Here is a 21,423-nt window from a genome sequence, read left to right as displayed (position 1 = left end):
ACTATTATGTTGTTTTCACATGCACCAATTTGTCAATATTCTTAGATGAACTAAACCAATGCTATACATATATCCAACTTTTTGTACATTGAATTCTCACTCTATAGGTAAAAATAGATGGAAAGCATAAAAGCAGGGGTAGGTATTAAATATGATGAGACACGTGTATTGTGTTCCATGCTGGGCAAAAGAACTCATTGTATGTTGCATATGAATACTTCCTCAGGTCTGCTGACCTTGACACATATCCATGCACCAAACACATATTTAGTCTTGCTTATATACCTTTTCCTTTATAAATACTACTATAAACAGGCTATTAATGAAAGTAAGAGTACCAAAACATTGTGGAAGCATCTAAAAGAGCTGAACCCACGCAAGAACAGTTGTCTTCCCCCTAGACTTAAGTAAAATGATGATATAGCAACATCTGTACAAGACATTGTGGAAATGTTCAACAATTTCTTCATAAGCATCTCCAGTAAGAGTATTCAGAACCAGACTAATATCCCAATTGAACTTGATGCTGTTCTATTATTTATAAAAGCTAAAATTCCTGATGATAATTATTTTTCAGTAGCTAATGTTAGTGAAGCTGATGTTTTTGATATGCTAATTAAGGTTAATATTAATAAATCCTCTGGATTGGATGGTATTGGTCCACGAATTCTTAAAATTGCTGCACCAGTAATAACAAAGTCACTAACGCATATCATAAATTTAAGTATAATGAGTGGTAATTTTCCAGAAACACTGAAATGTGCAAAGGTTACACCTATCTTTAAGAAAGGAGAAAAGGAGGATCCAGGAAATTACAGACCAATATCAATTCTACCTGTATCGTCAAAACTGTTTGAAAAGCATGTAGCCATTCAGGTCTATAAATTTTTCGAAACATGCTCTCTATTTCATAAAGCTCAATCAGGATTTAGAAAGTACCACTCGTGCCAAACAGAACTTACCAGATTAATTGATCTTTGGCTAAAGGAAATGGATAATGGACATATGACTGGGATTGTTTTCCTTGACTTCAGGAAAGCCTTTGATCTTGTTGATCATGAAATTCTGCTGCAAAAGTTGAACTGTTACAGATTTGACAATCCTTCTTTAAACTGGTTTAGATCATACCTAAACCAAAGGTCTCAACAAGTAAGCATTGGCAATATTAGCTCTCAAACTCGCACTATTCATTCAGGAGTCCCTCAAGGCTCAGTTTTGGGCCCTCTCCTCTTCCTTATCTATATCAGTGATCTACCATTAAATAATGAATCCACAAACACAGATTTGTTTGCAGATGATGCAACTTTGTATACGTCTAGTTCTGATGCTGAAGTTATCCAAATGAAATTAAACTCAGACCTTATCAGAGTCCAAAACTGGGCACAACAAAATAGGATGGTAATTAATGAAGGTAAAACAAAATGTATAATTTTGGGGACATCACAAAAGCTACACAAGTCAGGGAACCCAAAACTGTCTCTTGCAATAAATAATCATCCATTAGAAAATGTCAAACATGAAAGGCTTGTAGGTGTGTCTGTAGATAATAATTTATTATGGAATGACCATATTGATAAGCTTTGTAAAACACTGTCATCCAAAATTGCCCTTCTCAGCAGAATCAAGAAATATTTACCTATGGAAACTCGCAGTCTATACTACAAGTCATATATTCTTCCAACAATGGATTATTGTTCTAATGTATGGGGAAACTGTGCCAAATCTGAGCTTGACAGGATTTATAAACTTCAGAAACGAGCAGCACGTGTAATTTTAGATGCATCTGTTGATCATCCCTCAAAAGCATTATTTACAGAACTCAAATGGTTCACAATATATGACAGGATAGATTTTCACAAGGCAGTTATTTTATATAAATGTCTACATGTAACTGCACCAGAGTATCTTCAAGACTTATTCAGGCCTTTTTCAGCACAATACCAGTTGAGATCAATATCACATGGAAACCTTCTAGCACCAAAACCAAGAACAGATAAATTTAAAAAGAGTTTTCAATACTCTGGTACAGTTCTGTGGAATAAGCTTCCACTACATGTAAAATCTGCTGAAAATATTAGATTATTTAAGAAAAGATATCATGAGCATGTATGTGTTTCTAATAGATAATGGAATTTAGTATTTTAATACTAAACATGTTAAAATAAACAGTAATTATTGCCATCTTCATATAATGTGCATTGTTATACTCTCCTTAAGAGGGCCTCAAGGGAGAATAGTCCTTGACTAATGAGTCACCCTCTATAAATAAAGCATTATTATTATTATTATTATTAAGGGCCTTCTATGACTTTTGATACTTTTACTTAAATTATTATCTTTTTATGAATTTCCCTGATGAAAGTATTTGAATATTGTAGGTGAGGCCAAAGGGAAACTTGGTAAAGTGCCAAGAGGTATGTATATTTGACATGTTTAATATGCAGTATATAATTAAAGTCTTTTCAAACCAATCTTTTAACTATAATTTATTAATCATGAAAAATGTATTATCGTTTGTGCTCTTCATTGATTTCATGTGGTTTATAAAGAACATTTTTGAAAATTAATTAAATACTGTGTCTCTCTTTCCTTGTTTAATCACAAAATATAGCTCACATTGCCATCCTTATTTGCCGTCATGACTATGCTAATACAATTCACATTTTACAGTTATCAGTAAAACTAGTCACAAGGAAAGGTTTAATTTATTGTAGTGTTATTGATGTAAGGACTGCCATTGTGGTTAGACTATTAAATAAAGTTGTCCACATCTGCTTGTTCTATGCAAGTGCCAGCTTACTATATATTTGTTAGGTTTGTACACAATATTATTTTGATCTGGCATCTAAGTTAACAATGAATATTCACAACTATCTTTGAATTTTATAACACTCTATATATCTGTCCTTTCTCCATGTTTGATTGGTTTACAAACTAGCCTAAATAGGGTATTATGTGATGTGAGCAATCAAACATTTTTCAAGCAGAATACTAAATTGGGCCAATGAAGATAATACAATAATAAATAGCTGACAGAGATTAATGATGTTGGGGGTGAACATTTATTTGATGTTAAATGAAAAATGTTGATACTTGAAGTCATAAGATGCATGCATACATATATCAATGAATATTTGATTAAGAGGTAAATGTTTAATCAAGGATAATGATTTATTTATGAATGGTTTAATGCAATTAATATTTTAAACCCACTTACATTATATGGGTTCGTAATTTAATATGTAAAGTGTCACGTGTGTGAATGTGTGTGTGTGTTTGTGAGATTTGGCATTTTAAAATAGCTTTAAAATCATTTCAGTTTTATTGCTATAATGTCTGCATTGTGACAGGATTTATACATGTCTAGCAACGGGGCATGATGCCACAGACATAAAGCATCATGTCCCATCCAGTCTCACTATCTTGAGACCAGGCTGACCAGTCCAAACACTAACCTCTTTATGCTGCGTGCCTAGTGAGGTAGCTGTTAGTACCAATTTTAATAAGCTTTAGGTATGACTCGTCCAGGCTTTGAACATGTGACCTACTGCATTGGAGGCGAATGCTCTAACAATTTATGATACTTTTTTTTTTATTCCTCATCATATATCTAACAATAAATGATGCCTCAACATTTCTTTGAAATATCGACAGTTAGTACTGTCAATACTTTTTCTGTTCAAATAGTGAGTGCAATCCACAAGCAATCTCATCTTGTCATGTTGTGCATTCTTTTGTGACTCTATATCAAGTTATAGCTCATGGTTATAGCTCAGTTATGTAACTGATATTCATTAATCGCTTGTCGCTGTTGGATTTCTGTAAAATGTCACACATAAACTGAAGAGTAGAGAACACCCAGGTCCAGGCATTAAGGTAAATGAGCAGAGCATGGCTATTCAGCAACACCAATACCTCCAAGGTAATACTGTACTGGACTCAATACTCCTTAATGTCAAGATGGACTTTTTCTTTATATGTATTTAACTGACTGGACAAAATGCATAAAGGAGCAAAGGAAAATATGGTTTCAGAACATAAATTGGTTTATGCCTCTATTTATTTTCTTTCATATATATCCAGTCTCTAGAAAGATTGATTTCAAACTTGGAATATTTATATTTCAAAACTGGAATTGTTAAGTTGTACTTTGTCCTTAATTAGATCTTGCCGAAACATCAATAATATACCACTGAAAGCACGTGCATGGATTTACTGGTATAACCTCAAAACACAAAGACATATCTTTGCTTTTCAGGAGATATCTATGAAAATGCTACCTTTGGTAAAAGAAGTACAAATAAAGAAAATACATACAAGAATGTTGAAAATGACATGGATTCCCCTGGTGAGAATGTGTATGAAAATCCAGGAATAGCAGCAGGGAATGTGGTATGTAGATACTTTCATGGATGAAAACTTTCCAGCAATTACATTAAAGCCCATTGTATTGCATTTATGTTTGTCAGTTCCCATCAGCTTTACCAAATACTCACAATTTTCATATCCTCTCATTCTGGCACTGCAAATAGGTAACTAGATTTATCATAGGTGTTTAAAGTTCTGATCTTATCCAGATTAAGTCTTTATAACCCCATATGATGGTGTCCCCAGATCACAGAGGATTGCATGATAGCTCACATGCAAAACCCATGAAAAAGGATAACTGTATGATATACAAACTTCAACTCCGATTATGAACCAAACAAAACCTCTTTGATCTATTTACACTTTGAAAATGGGTGTAGACATAAGACAGTACTTGTATAATTATTTAATCTATTTTGTGTTATTATATTTTTTCTATGAATGAGGATTGGTTCTTGCTCAGTACCTGGTCATTGCCGTATAAGCATTTGTTTAATGCAATATATGTTTAACACCAGCCATGATAATGACCTTAGAATATTCTAGAAATAAATATGTTTAAAGGTTGTGGTAATTTTCAATTTAGATGATTGAGTTTGTTATGGTCAAGGTCAATTTTAAGATAAACATTATTACCTAGTCCTAATTTGTGTTCAGCTTTAAAATCATTGTTAGTTGTGTTCATATATAATTTGAGAGAAGTCGTTTACGATATATGAAGACTGTTGGCACATTAGCTGATCCAAGGCTTCTGCGTCATCAGCGCATTGAATATTGGAATTCACTCGCAACACTATTCTTCTGATAAACTTTAGGTTTATTTGAGAATTAATTCACACTACTGTAAGTTTTTTTTTAATTTTCTCTTTGTATTCTAGGGCAATACATCATTTGTTGAATTTTACTAAACTTGATGGCTTTACGTTTTCTGTTAATTAGTTTAAGACATAATGTCATAAAAGAAAGTGTGGGCTCGTCCACGATAATAAAAAAATCTGAAAAAGTCTCAAGTTTATTGAATATTTGTCTTTTAAATTTAAATACAGTTTGATTTGAAGTTGACATAGATCCTGGTAATTTATTTCACATACTTAACAATTCTTTAGTGAAGCTAACATGATCGTACAATGTCATCTAATGTAGAGTTAGAGTCTTTGAGAGGGAACTATTGGATTCAGCTTGCCAAACATTATCAGAATGATCTTTCTGATGTGAGCGCTTCTTTAATGAAACAAAAGATAAAGAATATTTTGATTCAGTATTTGGCGGAAATAAAATTTTCAAGTGTTTTTTGTTTAATTAGTAAATAGTTATTTGCTTTTGATAGGATCTTAAAAGAACGGCAGTTATAAATCAGATGGAAATAAAGTAAAGAAAGCTTCCAATTATGAAAGAAGTGGTGGAAATCCAAAACAAAAAAGAAATAGAGATTAGAAATGAGAGGCAAATGAAAATGCAGATACAGCGAAAAAGGGAAGTGAAATACAATTGCAAAGAGAAAGAGAAATGAAGCAGATGCAAAGAGAAAAAAGAAGAGAGAGCAATACATATTCAAAGAGAGGGAGAGAGAGAAGAGGGACATAGACATAGCTGGATAGAGAAAAAGAAGAAAGAGGAATTTAAATGCAGAATGAAGGAGGAATAGTGAAATTCTGATGAAAATAATTATAATTTACAGTCTGCACATTCAACTTTACACATAGGTTCTGATTTTAAAAATCTCTGACAAATCATATTAGTCGAAGAGTTAAAGATGTTGTGTCCCAGATAGGGACATCAAAACCTACCTTGAGCAAAAAGTGCAACCTTTGTAATAATACTGTTTGTATAGTTAAAGATTATATTTTAACTCACACAATCTTGTTTGTCAATATGTCTTCCCCTAAACAAAAATCATACAGCTCTTATGTGTGCACTTCCAGACCTGAATTTTAAGAACTGAACTTCTGATGTGATTGACCAAAACTCTTTATTTCTTCCTGCATGCACTTATTATGAGAATAAATGGTTCAGTATGTTTGATACAATATGGTTCAATATGTATGATTGCTACAGATTGAAAAACATATAAACATAAATAAATACCTAGCTATTCCTCATGATCTTATTTCTAGGAAGTCAAGGTTACAGTTTGATTTTGAAAGAACAGTGACTTATATACCCACAGGGGATATTTATTTATGATCTAGCTGGATATAAGAGTGTGATTAGTCGACTTGTAACTGATACTATGGAGATCGAAGTCCCTGATTTATTATGATGTCATGCCAACAGGAAACTCTTAGTCTATTCCCTAAACGTGGTTGGCTATTTAGGCATGTAGAAGACTTATCTTGAATTATTATTATTTGGCTGAAGACCCTAGGTATATTTATAAATACTGTATATCTTGACACACTTTTCAAATAATATGAAAGCACAAATATTTAGGGTTCATCAGCAATATATTCCTGCATTTGATGAACCATTTATTAAAATAATGGTAGACAGCGTCAGTCCCTTACCTAAGACCAAATCAGGCAAACATTACCTGCTGACGACTAAGAATTCCAGAGGCAGATCCTTTCACAAATATTAAATATTAAACCATAGAGAAAAAAAAACTTTCATAATTTTATTTTTTCACTTGTTGTTCACAAATCAATTCTGAATGAGTCTGATCAAGGGTCAAATTTTATGCCTGGAATTTTCTAAAGTTATTAGAATTAGACAGTTCAGATCATATGCCTATCATCCTGAAAATGAAGGACATTTGTGAAAAATATCAAACTTTGAAGACTATCATTCAGTCATATTGCTTTGATACAGGAACACTATTTATATGAGGGTGTATTTTGCAGTTGATTAGGAAATCATTTGAATAATACTTGGGTTTTGGTCATATTGATCTTAGGAAATAATGTCCATGGACCATTGAAGTTCTAAAAAGAGAAAGCTTTTTCAAATGAAGTACCAAGATTAATCTTCTTCACTATATCTCAGATTTAAAATTATCAAAGGCTTGTCAAGCAGCAGGAATTAATCTTTTTTCTACTGAGTCAATAATTAAATTTAGGAAGTAAACAAATATGCAAACTGATATATCAAATGCACAGGTGAGTGCAACTGTGCCCACATTTATCTCTTGTTTTACCTTTGGATAATATCTTAATATTACTATTCTTAAGAAATTTTTGTTTTCACTTAGACACATCTTATAAGATGTTTTTGTTCCTCAGTAAACATTATTGATTGACTTACAACGTGTTCCCCAAAAAAATAGCTCATTGATTAATGATATTTGCTATAGTCATAAACAGTATTGGTAGATAAAATTAATAATACAATATTTATATAGAATACATTTATATATTCCATTAATACATGTACCAGATGTCTGAAAAATCATTATCGATTAGTTATTACTTAGTTCTTATTGATTTATTCACTGTCTTTGCTGTGTGCAATATATATTTGCTTTAGAAACATGTAGAACTTCAAATATTTGTTGTCACTACAAATTCACTCATTCCAGGTAAACAAGGATGACTTGCATTACGCTGACCTGATGTTTAGTCCTCCTACAACCAAGGCTGGGAAGCCTGTCATCCATGGCTTGGAGAACCGTACAGAATATGCAGAGATTGCCTATGGCAAGAGAGGTGAACCTCTGCCTGACAGTGACGAGGAGAATGAAAAGGCAAAGACTAATTAATACACAGATGAATATAACAGAGTCAAGAAAGCATAATTTCGGTTATAGCTATCATGACCATGATTTACCTTGCTGAAATATGTCTAGATGTACCCCAAAAAATGCATCCATTTTCTATCTGATTTATACATCACAAAGCAGGCATAGGGCGTAAGTTATTTAAAGCCATATATATGTTTATACAATTGTGATTATTCTGTACACATAAATATGAAATTTAGTTTTTTTATGTATACTTGTCTTACTGTTTATATTCATAAATCCCCAATAATTGACCTTAATATGAATGATATGTCAATGACTTTCATCTACGTTGCATGCAATTTTCTATTCAGAATGAAAATATTCTTAATAGCATTATAATAAATATATTTGGATATTCCAAACTTATGAGATAGATATTAGAATTTCAATAACAGAAGGAAAAATCATATTGTTTATGCTATATATAATGCAGTACCATTTACCAACAAAAATAAGCTGCAAATTGGAAGAAAATTGTGTTATGACCTATATTATGGGTTTGTTAATGCCATTGATTATCTTGAGGAGAAAAATCTGTGAATTCATTATCACTATCTACGTTATATGATAAGGAAAGAACATTCTACATACCAAGAGTTATTGACAGTCAGTGCGAATATCTCTGAAGAATTTGTATATTTCATGACAAGGATATAAAACATTCTTACATAATACTTACTTACATAGTACTGATTTCACTTTGGTCCTAATTATGTGCATACATTCATAAAAATGGAAATGAATCCATATAACATGAAACAGTCTTCAATGCTGCCTGTAAGCATGGTATAACTTTCAGATCACATTGTTGTCAATGTCGCTAATAAAATATGTCTACCGCTCCGGTGGCCTAGTGGTTAGAGCGTCCGCCTCGGATGCAGGAGGTCGTGGGTTTGATCCCCGGCCGAGTCATACCAAAGACTTACAAAAATGGTACTAACAGCTGCCTTGCTTGGCGCTCAGCATTAAGAGGTTAGTGTTAGGAGTGGTCGGCCCGGTGTCAGGATAATGTGACTGGGTGGGACATCATGCTACATGTCTGCGGCACGATGCCCCAGTGCTAGACATTACTATAAACTGCCACATTGCAGACATCGTAGCGATATGACTGAAGAATTGTTAAAGCTACGTTAAAAATCTAAATCACACACACACACACACACACACTAAAATCTGTCATAGCAAATCATATGTCTTCCGTACACATTGTAATAGTCATCTAATCTATCTTTCTTAGTGCTGACCACTTCAAAGCAACTTCTCATTCTTTTTTGTCATCATTGAATTCATTATGCAGCTACTTATCCCCCATGGCAGTAGAAATACCGAACTGCTTGGAAGCACTGAAAATCAGTTGACTTTTTGTGGTGAACTTGGATGCTTGATTACTCCATAAACAAGAAAATATGAGTCTTGGACACTTCATTGTTCTCTCTGTCATCAGTCATCAGATCATTTGGTCTATTGTTTAGTCATTCTACTAATCTTCAGTGCCTTGCTTAAGTATACATGCAAAACTATTGATACTGTAAGATGCCCCTACCCCAGGAATTACTACATGGTATTGAATAATTCATTTATAGATTCAATTTCACAGATTTACATGAATGGGCTCTGAACAGATTAACCTGTAGTTATCTTGGATTAATCAATGCCCCTGACCTTGCTAATCAAACATGATCAAATCACTTACAAACCAGGCCTTTAGAAACACTGGTGTATCATCTAAATTTTTGACTACAGTGATGGGCATATGTACATTTAACCGTTTGACAAAGTGAGTTGGTGACATGCTGCTGTATTTGTCCATCAACAATTGCTTGTGATAGCTCTGGAATACATATTCCAGATCCAATTTTGATCAAACTTGGAATATGGATTAAAATCACAATATCAGTACATATATATAAACAATGATATCTTGAACTTGATTGGGTATACATGTTAGTACTATGGAGGCCATAGTTGTCTGCCTTTGATCAAACTTGGAATATATATGCTTAAGTCATTAAGGTTTCACAATTGTGTGATAATGAGAAAGATCTACTAATAAAATGGTCATGCATATGACTGACTTAGCTTTATATCACTATGAACTGGTACAATTCTAATATGAATGGTATCATATTTGCAGTATATGGTTATATCATAAATATCTCGGATGAGTTTGATAATAAAAAAGATCCCTGCATAGTAGTTAGGTGAACTTAGATGATCTTGCATATGGTTAGCTGAGTCTGTTACAACTATGAATGAGATTGTTCAGTACTGATTTTGAAGTGAAATGAAAAATGGGCCTATTTCACTGTTAGTCAAAACACTAAGAACAGCCATCACTCTTTTCTTTTCTGTTGGTTAACAACCAATCATCTTTAACTCCTCATTCTTCTATTGTGCATACCATTTCAAAATTATTATGGGCAGTTCATCCAGAGTAATGAGGACATCTTCAAAATCTAAATCATACACAATGTGCATTTCATATCTGTGTCTGTAAAATAAATGTAATCATGCTTCTAGATCCCATGGCAAAATTTGCAACAATACATTTTCTTCCAGAGCAAAAAAGGCTTGGTTTGGAATACTGTAACCTTCCACTGGATGACACAAAGAGTGGAATTTCACATTTAACAGATATTGTTGCATAAGCTTTAATTCTGCTAAAGCTGTCTGTCAAAACTCAGTTACAATCCATGATAAAATGTATATCTAATATAAGTGGTCCTTTGAAGCCTTATTTTTCGCTTATCTTTGTCATTCAAGTATCGCATTTTCCATGTTGTGTTAGTGCTTTTGAATGTCTCCATGCTGCCTCCATATACAACTAAAGCATGTATAAGATGAGCTTCATTTATTGTAAGATCTTTCTAATTCAAGATGAGGAGCTGATTTCAACACTGCATGATCTAATATTATTATATGTATCTTTCTAATCTTAGCTAATATTGTTTTCTTTACAGTTTTAGATTATCTTGTTCTACTTGTAACGTCTATGTACCTTCATTATACATCTCCAGCATCAGCTTTTGAAAAGAAAAGAATAAAATTTAGCTTTGCAATACAATTTTATCATAACATGTGTGAAAATAATTCAAATTGTATTTTATTACTAGTTAAACTTCAAACATAATCTTCAAAAGTATGTGTACATTTAAGATATATGTCTTAATTATTATTCAGAGTATCTCTATATTAACGAATTCTTCCATAACGATCCCTTAGATTTACTTCTCACCATATCATCAGCTCTCCTGACAAGAGTGCATGTGTTCTGCTTTTTTCAACAAATATTTGAGAGCTACATTATTTTTTAAAAACACAACCGTTGATACATTCACTCATTTGTATCCCCTCCTGATATTTACAGACAAAACTATTTACATAAATATAAATGTAAAAAGCTATATCTCTTTATTTCTTTTTCATACACTTTCAAAGACCACCGATATTATAGTCACCTGATCATAAAGGACATCTGCTTGCTATTTCTGATTGAAACCTTCATAAACACAATCACAAATCATCATGATCATGCATTTATTTGAAAACTTGTACTGGTCATGATAATGATTCGAAACAACAAATACCATAAAGTCATGAAGATTTTTATCGGAATTACCTTATAAGTTGAATTTTTCTGAAGTTTTATGTAAAGTACTTTCTTCAAGTGCATGACTAACATGTGCAGACTTGATTGTGTTTCAAATAGAGCAGTTGGAAAAACCAGGCTTGCTCCTATCAGAACTTGAGAAGATGCGAATAATTTGATCATATTGTGTGAGTAAACAAAAGGTGTCAGAAAGTCAATAATCCAGTATGTTTGAATTATTTACCTACTTTCTTTCTGTGTCTTTAATTGAGTTCAGTCCAGAAGTTTTTCATATTTTTAATTGCATAATACATCTGTGGGTTCCTTTGCCTTGTGTGATTTATATTTCATTATATATAATTTTGGAAATATATATCACATTTCATAGTGTCAAATGTGTGTACATGTACACCAATATTATTCAGAGCACTTCATCTTAAAAAATTAGTCAATGAAAAAATATTTTAGTTACAACGTGTTCAGTACTTACGATGCTTAAGTAATTGCCATTAAAGCCCATTAAAACACAAACTTGCATGAATAACTTACCCTTTTTATGTAGTTAAAGAAATCATACATGTATGAGCTAGGAAGATAAATGACACCAACTTTAATATAAATAAGTGTCAACAAGATTTTCATTTAAAGCAATATGTCAGGTAAATGAATCAACTTGACTGTGATCAGTGTGATTTATTAAACTAAAACTTTGGTCTAATATTTGGAAATTATATATCTTAGCATTATTTAATATGATTTTCATAGTTTTGATAGAAGCATAATCAAGGTAAAGATGAACAAAATTTCTGGAAGAAAAGAGTAGGAATATTGGCTGTGTTGAATAGACTGGCTTCACTCCCAGTTAGTCTCCTGACTTTGAAATGATAAAATGTTTGAGTGTATATGGTATTCTGCACCTTTTCAGACTTTGAAATGGAACCTACACTTAACAAAATAAATCATTATTCCATGCATCAGTTGAATATAACATTATCAGTCATTAAATGTACTTTGAAGATAAAAATTGCATATTCTGTTCAGTTTTTGCAAGAACTTTATTTTGAGGTTCAACAAATGAAAGAAAGACTGAAACATTGATGCAAATAATTTTTTTAAAATTTTTGCTCTTCAAGAGATTCATAGGGATTCTAAAAGTATCCAGCCTGCAAATGTATTGTGTAATTCACCAGCAATGAATTCTTTTTAATTAATTTCTGATAGTTATGCCTGTATTTTCAGTGTTACTTTTATTCAGGGCACTACAAGATTATATTTGCCTCATGATGAATATAATTTGCATGCAGTCGTTTGATCTTAGCAGGGACACTGAGTGAATTTTTTATTTTGAGAATTATTTGGGATACGATAATAATTGTTTTTATTACAGTTACTGCAGTTATGAGTAAGTATAAACACACATCGTTTTTTCATGTGAATATTTTATTTGATTGTTTTAAAACCTGTATTTTGTAATTTGAATATATATTCAAGTGTTGTAAAACATGCTTGAATTGTAAAATCATTAACTTTTTGCTCTGTATATGTTGCTTCTTGCTACTTAATTTCTGTTTCCTGGCGTTTTATTATTGAGCAAAAAGGCATAAAGTGTTATCATATATCCATGTATTCTACACATATGTATTCTACACAATCATAAATAAATACATATATATATATATTCCAGGGAGGTTTTATACGTTTTGGAGTGGGATGACAACTATGTTTCTGGTTTTAGGTTATTCTTCGTTATTATAGTTTGTGCATATTTACCATAAACACATATGTTTACAATATATTGTATAATTAACATTTATGTGTTTTGCCATGGGTTATTTGCACTTCTTGAGAAATGAGTTATGAAGGATGCAACAGGTTTTACGTACTTAAAACAGTACATTCATATGTTGATTTCCTGAATATCCACATTTCCAATTATTTATTTTTTAACACAAAACAGGTCATAAATTAAGTCTAGTACTTTCTACACACAAGTAAAGCATTTTTAAAACACCATCTCAATTTGTCCCAATTATTATATCATTATACACTAAATATCTCCCAAGAACACAAAATCAAAGTAAATATTATAAAACAGGTAAGAATGCTTAATTAAGTTTACATGGGTCATTTTGCCCATAAATCAAAATTTGTTGAGCTAGTGATGTAACTGCAGTATTCCTTTTGAACGGAACATAGGAAAACTATTGCATACAGAAGTTGATTTCGGTGAAGTGTGTTATAACAAGGGACATAATGCAAACATACTCATATAAAGGATCGTCTGATTGAAGGGACATAATGCAAACATTGTCATATAAAGGGTTGTCTGATTGAAGGTATGACGATGATGTGTCATTATCTTATACATATTTTACTACAATATCTAATGAGCAGTATCACTAGGAAATGAGTATATTTCTGAAACCTTGAAAGTTAGCGCTAAATCGAGGATTACGAGATATCCTACACAGACATTTATCCATGCCACAGACATTGCTCCATTGTCTTACATGACATCATCCTGAAACCAATTGCAAGCCACTGTTATAAAGGTATGCCATGTAGTACATGTATATTATATCATTTGTGTGCCAACAGAACATTCCAAATTGTCCAGTATAGTTCACTGAATTTGGTAAGGCCCCTCTCATTTTACTAGAAGATTGTTTACCACTTGATAACCATGTTATATAGCTTCCCAATATATTACATTTTAATAATACAATACGGTGTCACAAATCTCATGATGATCTCATGTAAAACAAAATAGTAACAATGAACTATTTGAAAAGAGGTAGTTCAGTCCCATCATTTAGTTTGCTTTTAGGTGTTTCAATCTCAAGATATACATTAGCTCAATTGTGCATATGATTGAATATACATGAATTAAATTACTGCTTATTGATAATTCAGTAATTGATCTATTATTGCATAATCTACAATAATAATTATCTGTGATATAAAACATAAATTGTCTGTGATAATTGAATCATTGGTGTGTATAGATATGTTGCAGCTTGTTTGACTTCAAATAAGCATAATTTACCTATTTATTCTCTATGCACCTCACAACAAAAGATTATAATTAACATTTGTGATAAATGCTTATTTGGATAATCAGATTTTTTATCAGTTATTTCATGAAATAAAATTTCTTATACATTCTTACAAATCAAAGTGTGTGTGTCTGTATACATGTGTTCCTAATTATTTTCCATCTACCTATTGATTAAACCTAACTCTGCATCGATATATTAATCTCTCTTTCTTTCTTTTTCTCTCTCTCTCTCTCTCTCTCTCTCGATCTATCTATCTATCTATATATATATCTATATATATATATATATATATATATATATATATATATATATATATATATCAGAAAATTGCTAATGAATGCTGCATGTATATGTATACATTGTTGTAAATAGCCATATTAGTTTATGGAACAAAACTTGATGTGCATCCATGGTCATTATCATCATTAGAAAGTGTTGTGTGACACAATATGATTTCAAGTCTTCAGTACCAAAGCCATGGCTCAATACCTTTTGCTTTGGTCTTATTTACTCTCTGTTCCATAACTTGATAGAGAATGGATATTAAGTAACGAAACATCTATTATTACACCTCATCAATAGAAATTGTGTCATGAAACACATTAGAGTCCGTATATTAAAAATTAAATATTACATATTAGGTTTCCATCACAATTATATCAGGCATTACGGCCATTTGCCTCTAAAGTGTGAAAGTTGTTATACTTGTATAACATTAATAGAAGGTGTGTTGCTTACCATATGTAATGGTGCTAAATTGAAGTCTAACAAAGTCACAGCTCAATATTTTCCATTTTGGTCATTTTTTTAACTTTGCTCCATTAATTGAAACGAAATAGAAGTTAATGTATGAAACTTTGTATCAAATGATGATGTGTTGCATACTACATATGGGACATATTCAAGGACAATATTTTAAATTGTCCGTCAAACATTACATTCAACACTGCAACATTAGAGCCATCAGGCAGCAGGATGCAGACTCTGCATATGATAATGTTTATGACATACCACATTGGGGGTGGTATCCACAAAGTCAAGGTTGCACCTTAATATTTTGCATGTTTAAAATTTCTCCTCTTCTCCATAACATAAAGCAGTTTGAGATATGAAGAGATGAAATATGATATTCTTATAAATCACTCCTTCAGTGTTGCTGGTGCAATTTTTTAAGGTGAAAGGTATGGATTCATATCCAAAGTTCACTCAGTTACATATTTCTATATTTGTGTAGCTAATAACCTCCTCATGCTAAGTGGGGGATGGGGTGGTATTATACATTGACTGGAATCAAGTTGTATTCAATTGAGGGGATTTAATTTATTTTTTTAAAATTATTTTTTGAAATTACTAAGCTTTGACTAAAGTATTATCTTGGAAATTATTGTGAATTCATTCAAAGATAATTTTTATTATACCATTATGATACATCAAGACTGTTGGCACATGATCCTTATTGCAGGCTACTGTCACAGCTGCATATTAAAATTTGAAGTTCACTTGGACCACCAATGGAATTCATTTGTAATACTCTGTACTTCTGTACTTGTGATATAACTTTTAGGATTATTTTGTGATTTAATTCACACTACTATACATTCTTATTAATTTTTTCACCTTTTTTGTTGTGGAAATACATTATTTGTTGAGTTTTACAAAACGTCTTGGTTTTACACATTTCTATTACTTAGTTTCAGACCATATATTCAAAACAAATGGCATCGTGTTGTAACTAGCAAATGGCCAGGACTCTTGGCTCAAGCCAAGCATAATGGATTAAATTTTAATGGAGTACATGGTGCAATTTAGACAGGCTTGTGCTAAACGTTTCTGAGTTATCAGTTTGCTGCAATTCGTATATGCTAGGGTAATGTACCATTAAATATGTCTTGAGTTGGCACTGCTCCTGTTTTAGCCTTGTATTGTGTAGCTCATCATATAAGGTAGATGTGTACCGAACATTGCATTTTGATCCAACTATGATATGGTGGTATTTTATAGTAAATTGGATGGGTTTTTATGTCTTTTATATACATATATATATATATATATATATATATATATATATATATATATATATATGTATGTCTTTGTGTGTGTACGCTCCTTTGAGTGTCTTAATTAATATCATCTACAGAGATAACTAGGTGCTGACAATAAGCAATGAGAAACATCTACAAATATTAATAATGATATATTGTGTTTCATTGGCTGAGTTTCTTATTACCCATCACAATGTTCATTGTTGGAGAGTGATGTAAGGGCTGCTTGAGTTATAACATTCATGTGATCCAGGGAAATCACTTTCAGTGAAGTAGTCACACATAGATGCAATTTACTTTTTATAATTTTGCGTTTGAACTAATGTTAGCAATTATGGTACCCTGGCATAAAATAATACCAAACTGCCTTCTTCAGGTAAAATGTATGATTAAACGGACTGTCCCCCTCCTCTCCAAATTAAATTAAATGAAAGTGATTACATTGCATAAATAATTTTAAAAACAGGAAGCTGATAACAACTAGTTGTGCTAATATGATTTGTAATCAAACTTAATATTAATAAGTCTATGATATTGACATGACAGAAAGATGATATAATAGTATATATTAGAGATAAATGCTTACAGAAAAGTGTATACTTACATAAGATGAAGTAGCAGATGGCACTTGAGCAAAATCGCTTGCTATAATTGTTAATTGCAACTTATGTGCCTGGAATAATCGAGTTACATTTCAGCATCACACATTATTATTCATCTGTCAATTTGTAAATGCTGCATTCATTATGGGATCAACCCATAATCGATTCTTTATTTAACTGTGCATTGTATTTGAATAAATACACGTACATGATACAGAGTGAAATTTCATCATATAAGCAGGTGCATTTTTCTATACAATAACAACTCGTTTGTTCTTTTAAGTCTTATTGGGACCTTGTATTAGAATCTTACAGAATAGTCTGCACAGATTATTGCATTGACTTGACAATTTACTCCTTGCTAGCAATGTTTTAACCTATTTGTCTGAATTTAACATCTAATAATTTATTAAAAAGGCGGGTAACTGACCATCGAAGTACTCAACCAATTTTTTTTATATTTACTGGAATACAATGATCAAGGTTTATGAGTGATGTGGTCTGTTTAATCATCAAAATTTGATACATCAGCATTATTTATACTACCTAGAGGTTATTTTCATCAACTTTTTGATACCGATTACCCATGAAATTTAATTTAAGAGTGTTGACATTAGTATCCATATATTGCTATATTACGCATCCATTTATGGCTAATCTGGCGTTTGAGACAGATGATTAATATGTAACTCCATATCACACATTCTGTAATGCACATTTGCAGATCTCACATTTAGCCTGGCAATACTTTAAAATTTGCAACTCGATATATTGAATAATATTTACTTGTAAAGTATCTGTAATGAATAATTACTATATATTAGTAGTATAGATGTAATGGGGGTTCTGGGACAATGTATCACTACGTGATAAAGGGTGGTCGAGAGAGCCCACATGGAACTAAGCTACTGTGTTGTGGGGGCTCTGGATCACTTTTTCTTGGGAAGGGGATTTTGCTTCCTTTGGGTGGCATTGCAATAAATTAGAGACATGTTATCCTTGGAACGTTGATCGATTGGGATCTAGTGAGGTGGTTCGCAGCAGTATTCAAATAGTGGAAATGAGTGAAGAGGAATGTGGTGCTTTTCTTAAGTGAGCGGCTAGCGTATGCGAATAAGGACCTGAGTTATGTTCCCGATATGATTTATTGCGAAGAGAGCTAAGATGAATATGAGAATGGGGAATGGGTGAAGCATAGTGACAGTCATCAGCGTCCGGTACAGTGGTATAATAAGCAATACTTCATAAAAAATAAGCTGAAGCGTTTTAATTTGTCAGCACCACAGTGAGATTGATTTTTGTTATCAGCTGTTGAATATGGTGACTAGGCATCTACTTCAAGATCGTGTAAAATTTATAACATTGGAGTATGTATTCAAGCTTATATATGAAGTGATTGGTCTTCACGAACATGCGACAAAATGTAAGACAGTATCGGGAAAGAGCATCGGCGAGTCGTACAATAAAGTTATTTCAGAGGCATTATCATCTGAAGTTGTTGGAGTGAAAAACAGTTTCACGTTGTCTCCTGATACAATGGCGTCAAAAGCTGTCGTTGAAATCCAGTAGTTGAATTGTTCGGGACAACCAAACCATTTGATGAGCGACATTTTTCATTTGGTGGAGATACGTTTTCGACTTCAAAGAGCTTTTGTTTTGTTTTTGTGTAATTCCTGCTTGTAAAAAGAACCATGTATGGGCTCACCCGAGGAATCTTTGAGGTTGTACATGACTGGAATATTTTTTAATGGTATCGACGATGAAGACTTCTTAGGTCCAATTAGTGATATATCCATTTTTGAATAAAGTATTTTGTCTGCTGCTTCTGACGTGGTCACGTACTTTGAATCTGGATCTAAATAATAAGGCATGTGTGACCTGCTATTTTTTGGTCCATCGAGGAGAATTTTGTGGGTGTCATTTTGATGCTTCGATGCCTTGTGTGATTATATTGGGCAAAGATTTTCGGCAGTGAATCCAAGTATATATTGGTTTTATCACTGGTAAATCTCCTCCATATCCAATTGTTTAGGGGTTCGCTCTATGAAGGCTACTTTGATTGTATTGTGTGTCCTGTATAAGTATATGTTGTTTTGTTTAAGCAAGTCTGAATACGGTTTTGTTATAATATTCGTTACATGATCAGCCCACATTTTATTGGGCTTTGTGTACCTACAATGCTATCAAACACATCAGCGATATAATGTCCTTTTTGCTTTTCAGAGGAACTTTCTATGCGTATTTGCTGAACATATCAATGATCGTTATGAAATGAGCTTTGCACACGCTGCAATCTCTCATTTCAACGAGATCTGATTGCCATATAGGCTCTGATGCGTTGAGTAAAATGCTTTCGTACTGATGTATGCAGTTCTTCTGCGAAAACTTTCAGTTCAGACCTAAATCCAATCTACGTTTGGTTCACAAGAGCTTGGTCTACGCCCCCCCCCCACCCCCCCGAACTACCTAGGTCTGAATTATTGTACGTCCCTCAGCATGACTCAATCGCATCCCGCTATGTCGTTGCGATGATCTCTTTAACATATATCGTGCTGCATTGCGATGGCATCGACGCCGTTGTAGGGATATTGGCTGGTCAGAGGCTGGTCGTTTTCATCCAGTTGTTCTAATCCAGACATGGACGTCCAGTGCATGTTTCTCTCGCCGAAGCATTTTCAATCTACCACCCACACATTTCTTTCCACGCGAAAAATCTACGAAGCTCGTGTCGATGTGACAGTACCTTCGATGGTATAATTTCATGCAGAGCAATGATACTAAGTGAGAATCACACACAACTATGATGCCTATATTTTAGTTGTCTCTACCACTGGTGACAGCAATGTTAACAAATTGTTGGTGCTTTTTTGGTACCACATACTGCACACCTCAATTTGATCATGAGGCAATTATTATTCGTGACCATCTGGACGGGCGAGCACCCCGACGACAAGATTCTAAGTTTTGCTATTGGCGGTCCTAAAAATTACGGTTACGAATACCGAGACCCACAAGGAAAAGTGCACACCTAGTGTAAAGTGAAAGGATTGACTCAATTATCGCACCAGTCGACTGGTGAACTTTGGCGTATTGAAAGAAACCTTGAATTCTGGACAGGATGGAAACTTAAAAGTGACCACCTGTGAACCACACAAGATTGTACGTTTACCCACACACCAAATCGTCAGTCGGCCGTAGGAAAAAGTATATCAAATCGTGAACCATAAGCGAGTGCGACTTACAATTCACTTCCCTTTGCAAACGGATAAGTCGTTACTGGCCATCATATAACAAGTGAAAACGTTCAAGACCGATAGTTCATTGTAACTACAAAGACCAAGCGAGAAAGATAAATCCTTTCAAACAGCAAGTATCGAACGTAAGACTCATGTCCAATGAAAAACTTAAGTGTGATAGTAAGCCCAACGATCACATCACCAAGGCAGTACCACATCTTAGTTGCTTATATACTAACGCCCTGACTAACTACGTGCGGCCAGTACAACTTCCAGACTACAAGATCTTACCTTATGGACTTGCTGATATCATCCAGTATAAAAAGGGACGACTTCCAAGAACAACGCTTCATTGCGAGGACAAGCGATGAGAAAGATGAATCACTCTATGCAGATGAAAAAGAGAAGGAAAAAACATCGTTGACCTCTTTCACCACCATACCGTCACAGCAAAGTATGTCCAAGAAGGGAAAGAAATCAGTTGACATAAAGGAGTATTTTAGCATCCAAATGACACAGACAGCGACCTCGAGATACGTAAGGACGACAAGTTACACATGCACGGTGAAATTTAAAGACACCCGAGGAAGTAACAGGTTTCATTACGGAACTTCTTGACTCACTGTTACAGGAACTCAAATGTCGCTGCCAAGTAAAAGATCGAGGTCGTTTGACCCTAACTATGCAACACGACAGATTGAACTTGCATGTATGTCTCAGGTTTAGCACACCTGCAGAACTAACGTCTTCCAAACGTGTGAGGGCTATATAAGACGTCTTTACCATGAGAGAAACATTTGACATCACCG

The 21,423-nt window shown here is 33.2% G+C and overlaps 2 protein-coding genes across 2 annotated transcripts in view; one reads left to right on the top strand and one right to left on the bottom strand.

The window, feature by feature from the left end:
* LOC149772615 (uncharacterized) overlaps positions 1–14,867 on the top strand; it is a gene marked incomplete at its 5' end in the record, with an annotated part of 28,767 nt that extends 13,900 nt beyond the window's left edge. Inside the window, 3 exons of the mRNA XM_089947559.1 lie at positions 2,379–2,414; positions 4,259–4,392; positions 7,883–14,867. Coding sequence (XP_089803685.1) covers positions 2,379–2,414; positions 4,259–4,392; positions 7,883–8,062 — 350 coding nt within the window. The remainder of the gene's footprint in view (positions 1–2,378; positions 2,415–4,258; positions 4,393–7,882) is intronic.
* The window catches only part of LOC149772614 (uncharacterized), a 419,962-nt gene that overhangs the window by 386,654 nt on the left and 11,885 nt on the right, over positions 1–21,423 (bottom strand). The gene's annotated exons all lie outside the window — the stretch shown is intronic.

This window comes from Sinohyriopsis cumingii, unplaced genomic scaffold (genome assembly GCF_028554795.1).
Source record: "Sinohyriopsis cumingii isolate HCF-2022 unplaced genomic scaffold, ASM2855479v2 utg001339l, whole genome shotgun sequence".
NCBI lineage: Eukaryota > Metazoa > Mollusca > Bivalvia > Unionida > Unionidae > Sinohyriopsis > Sinohyriopsis cumingii.
The sequence above is the reverse complement of the archived record's forward strand: the minus strand, read 5'-3'. Positions and strand labels throughout refer to the sequence as shown.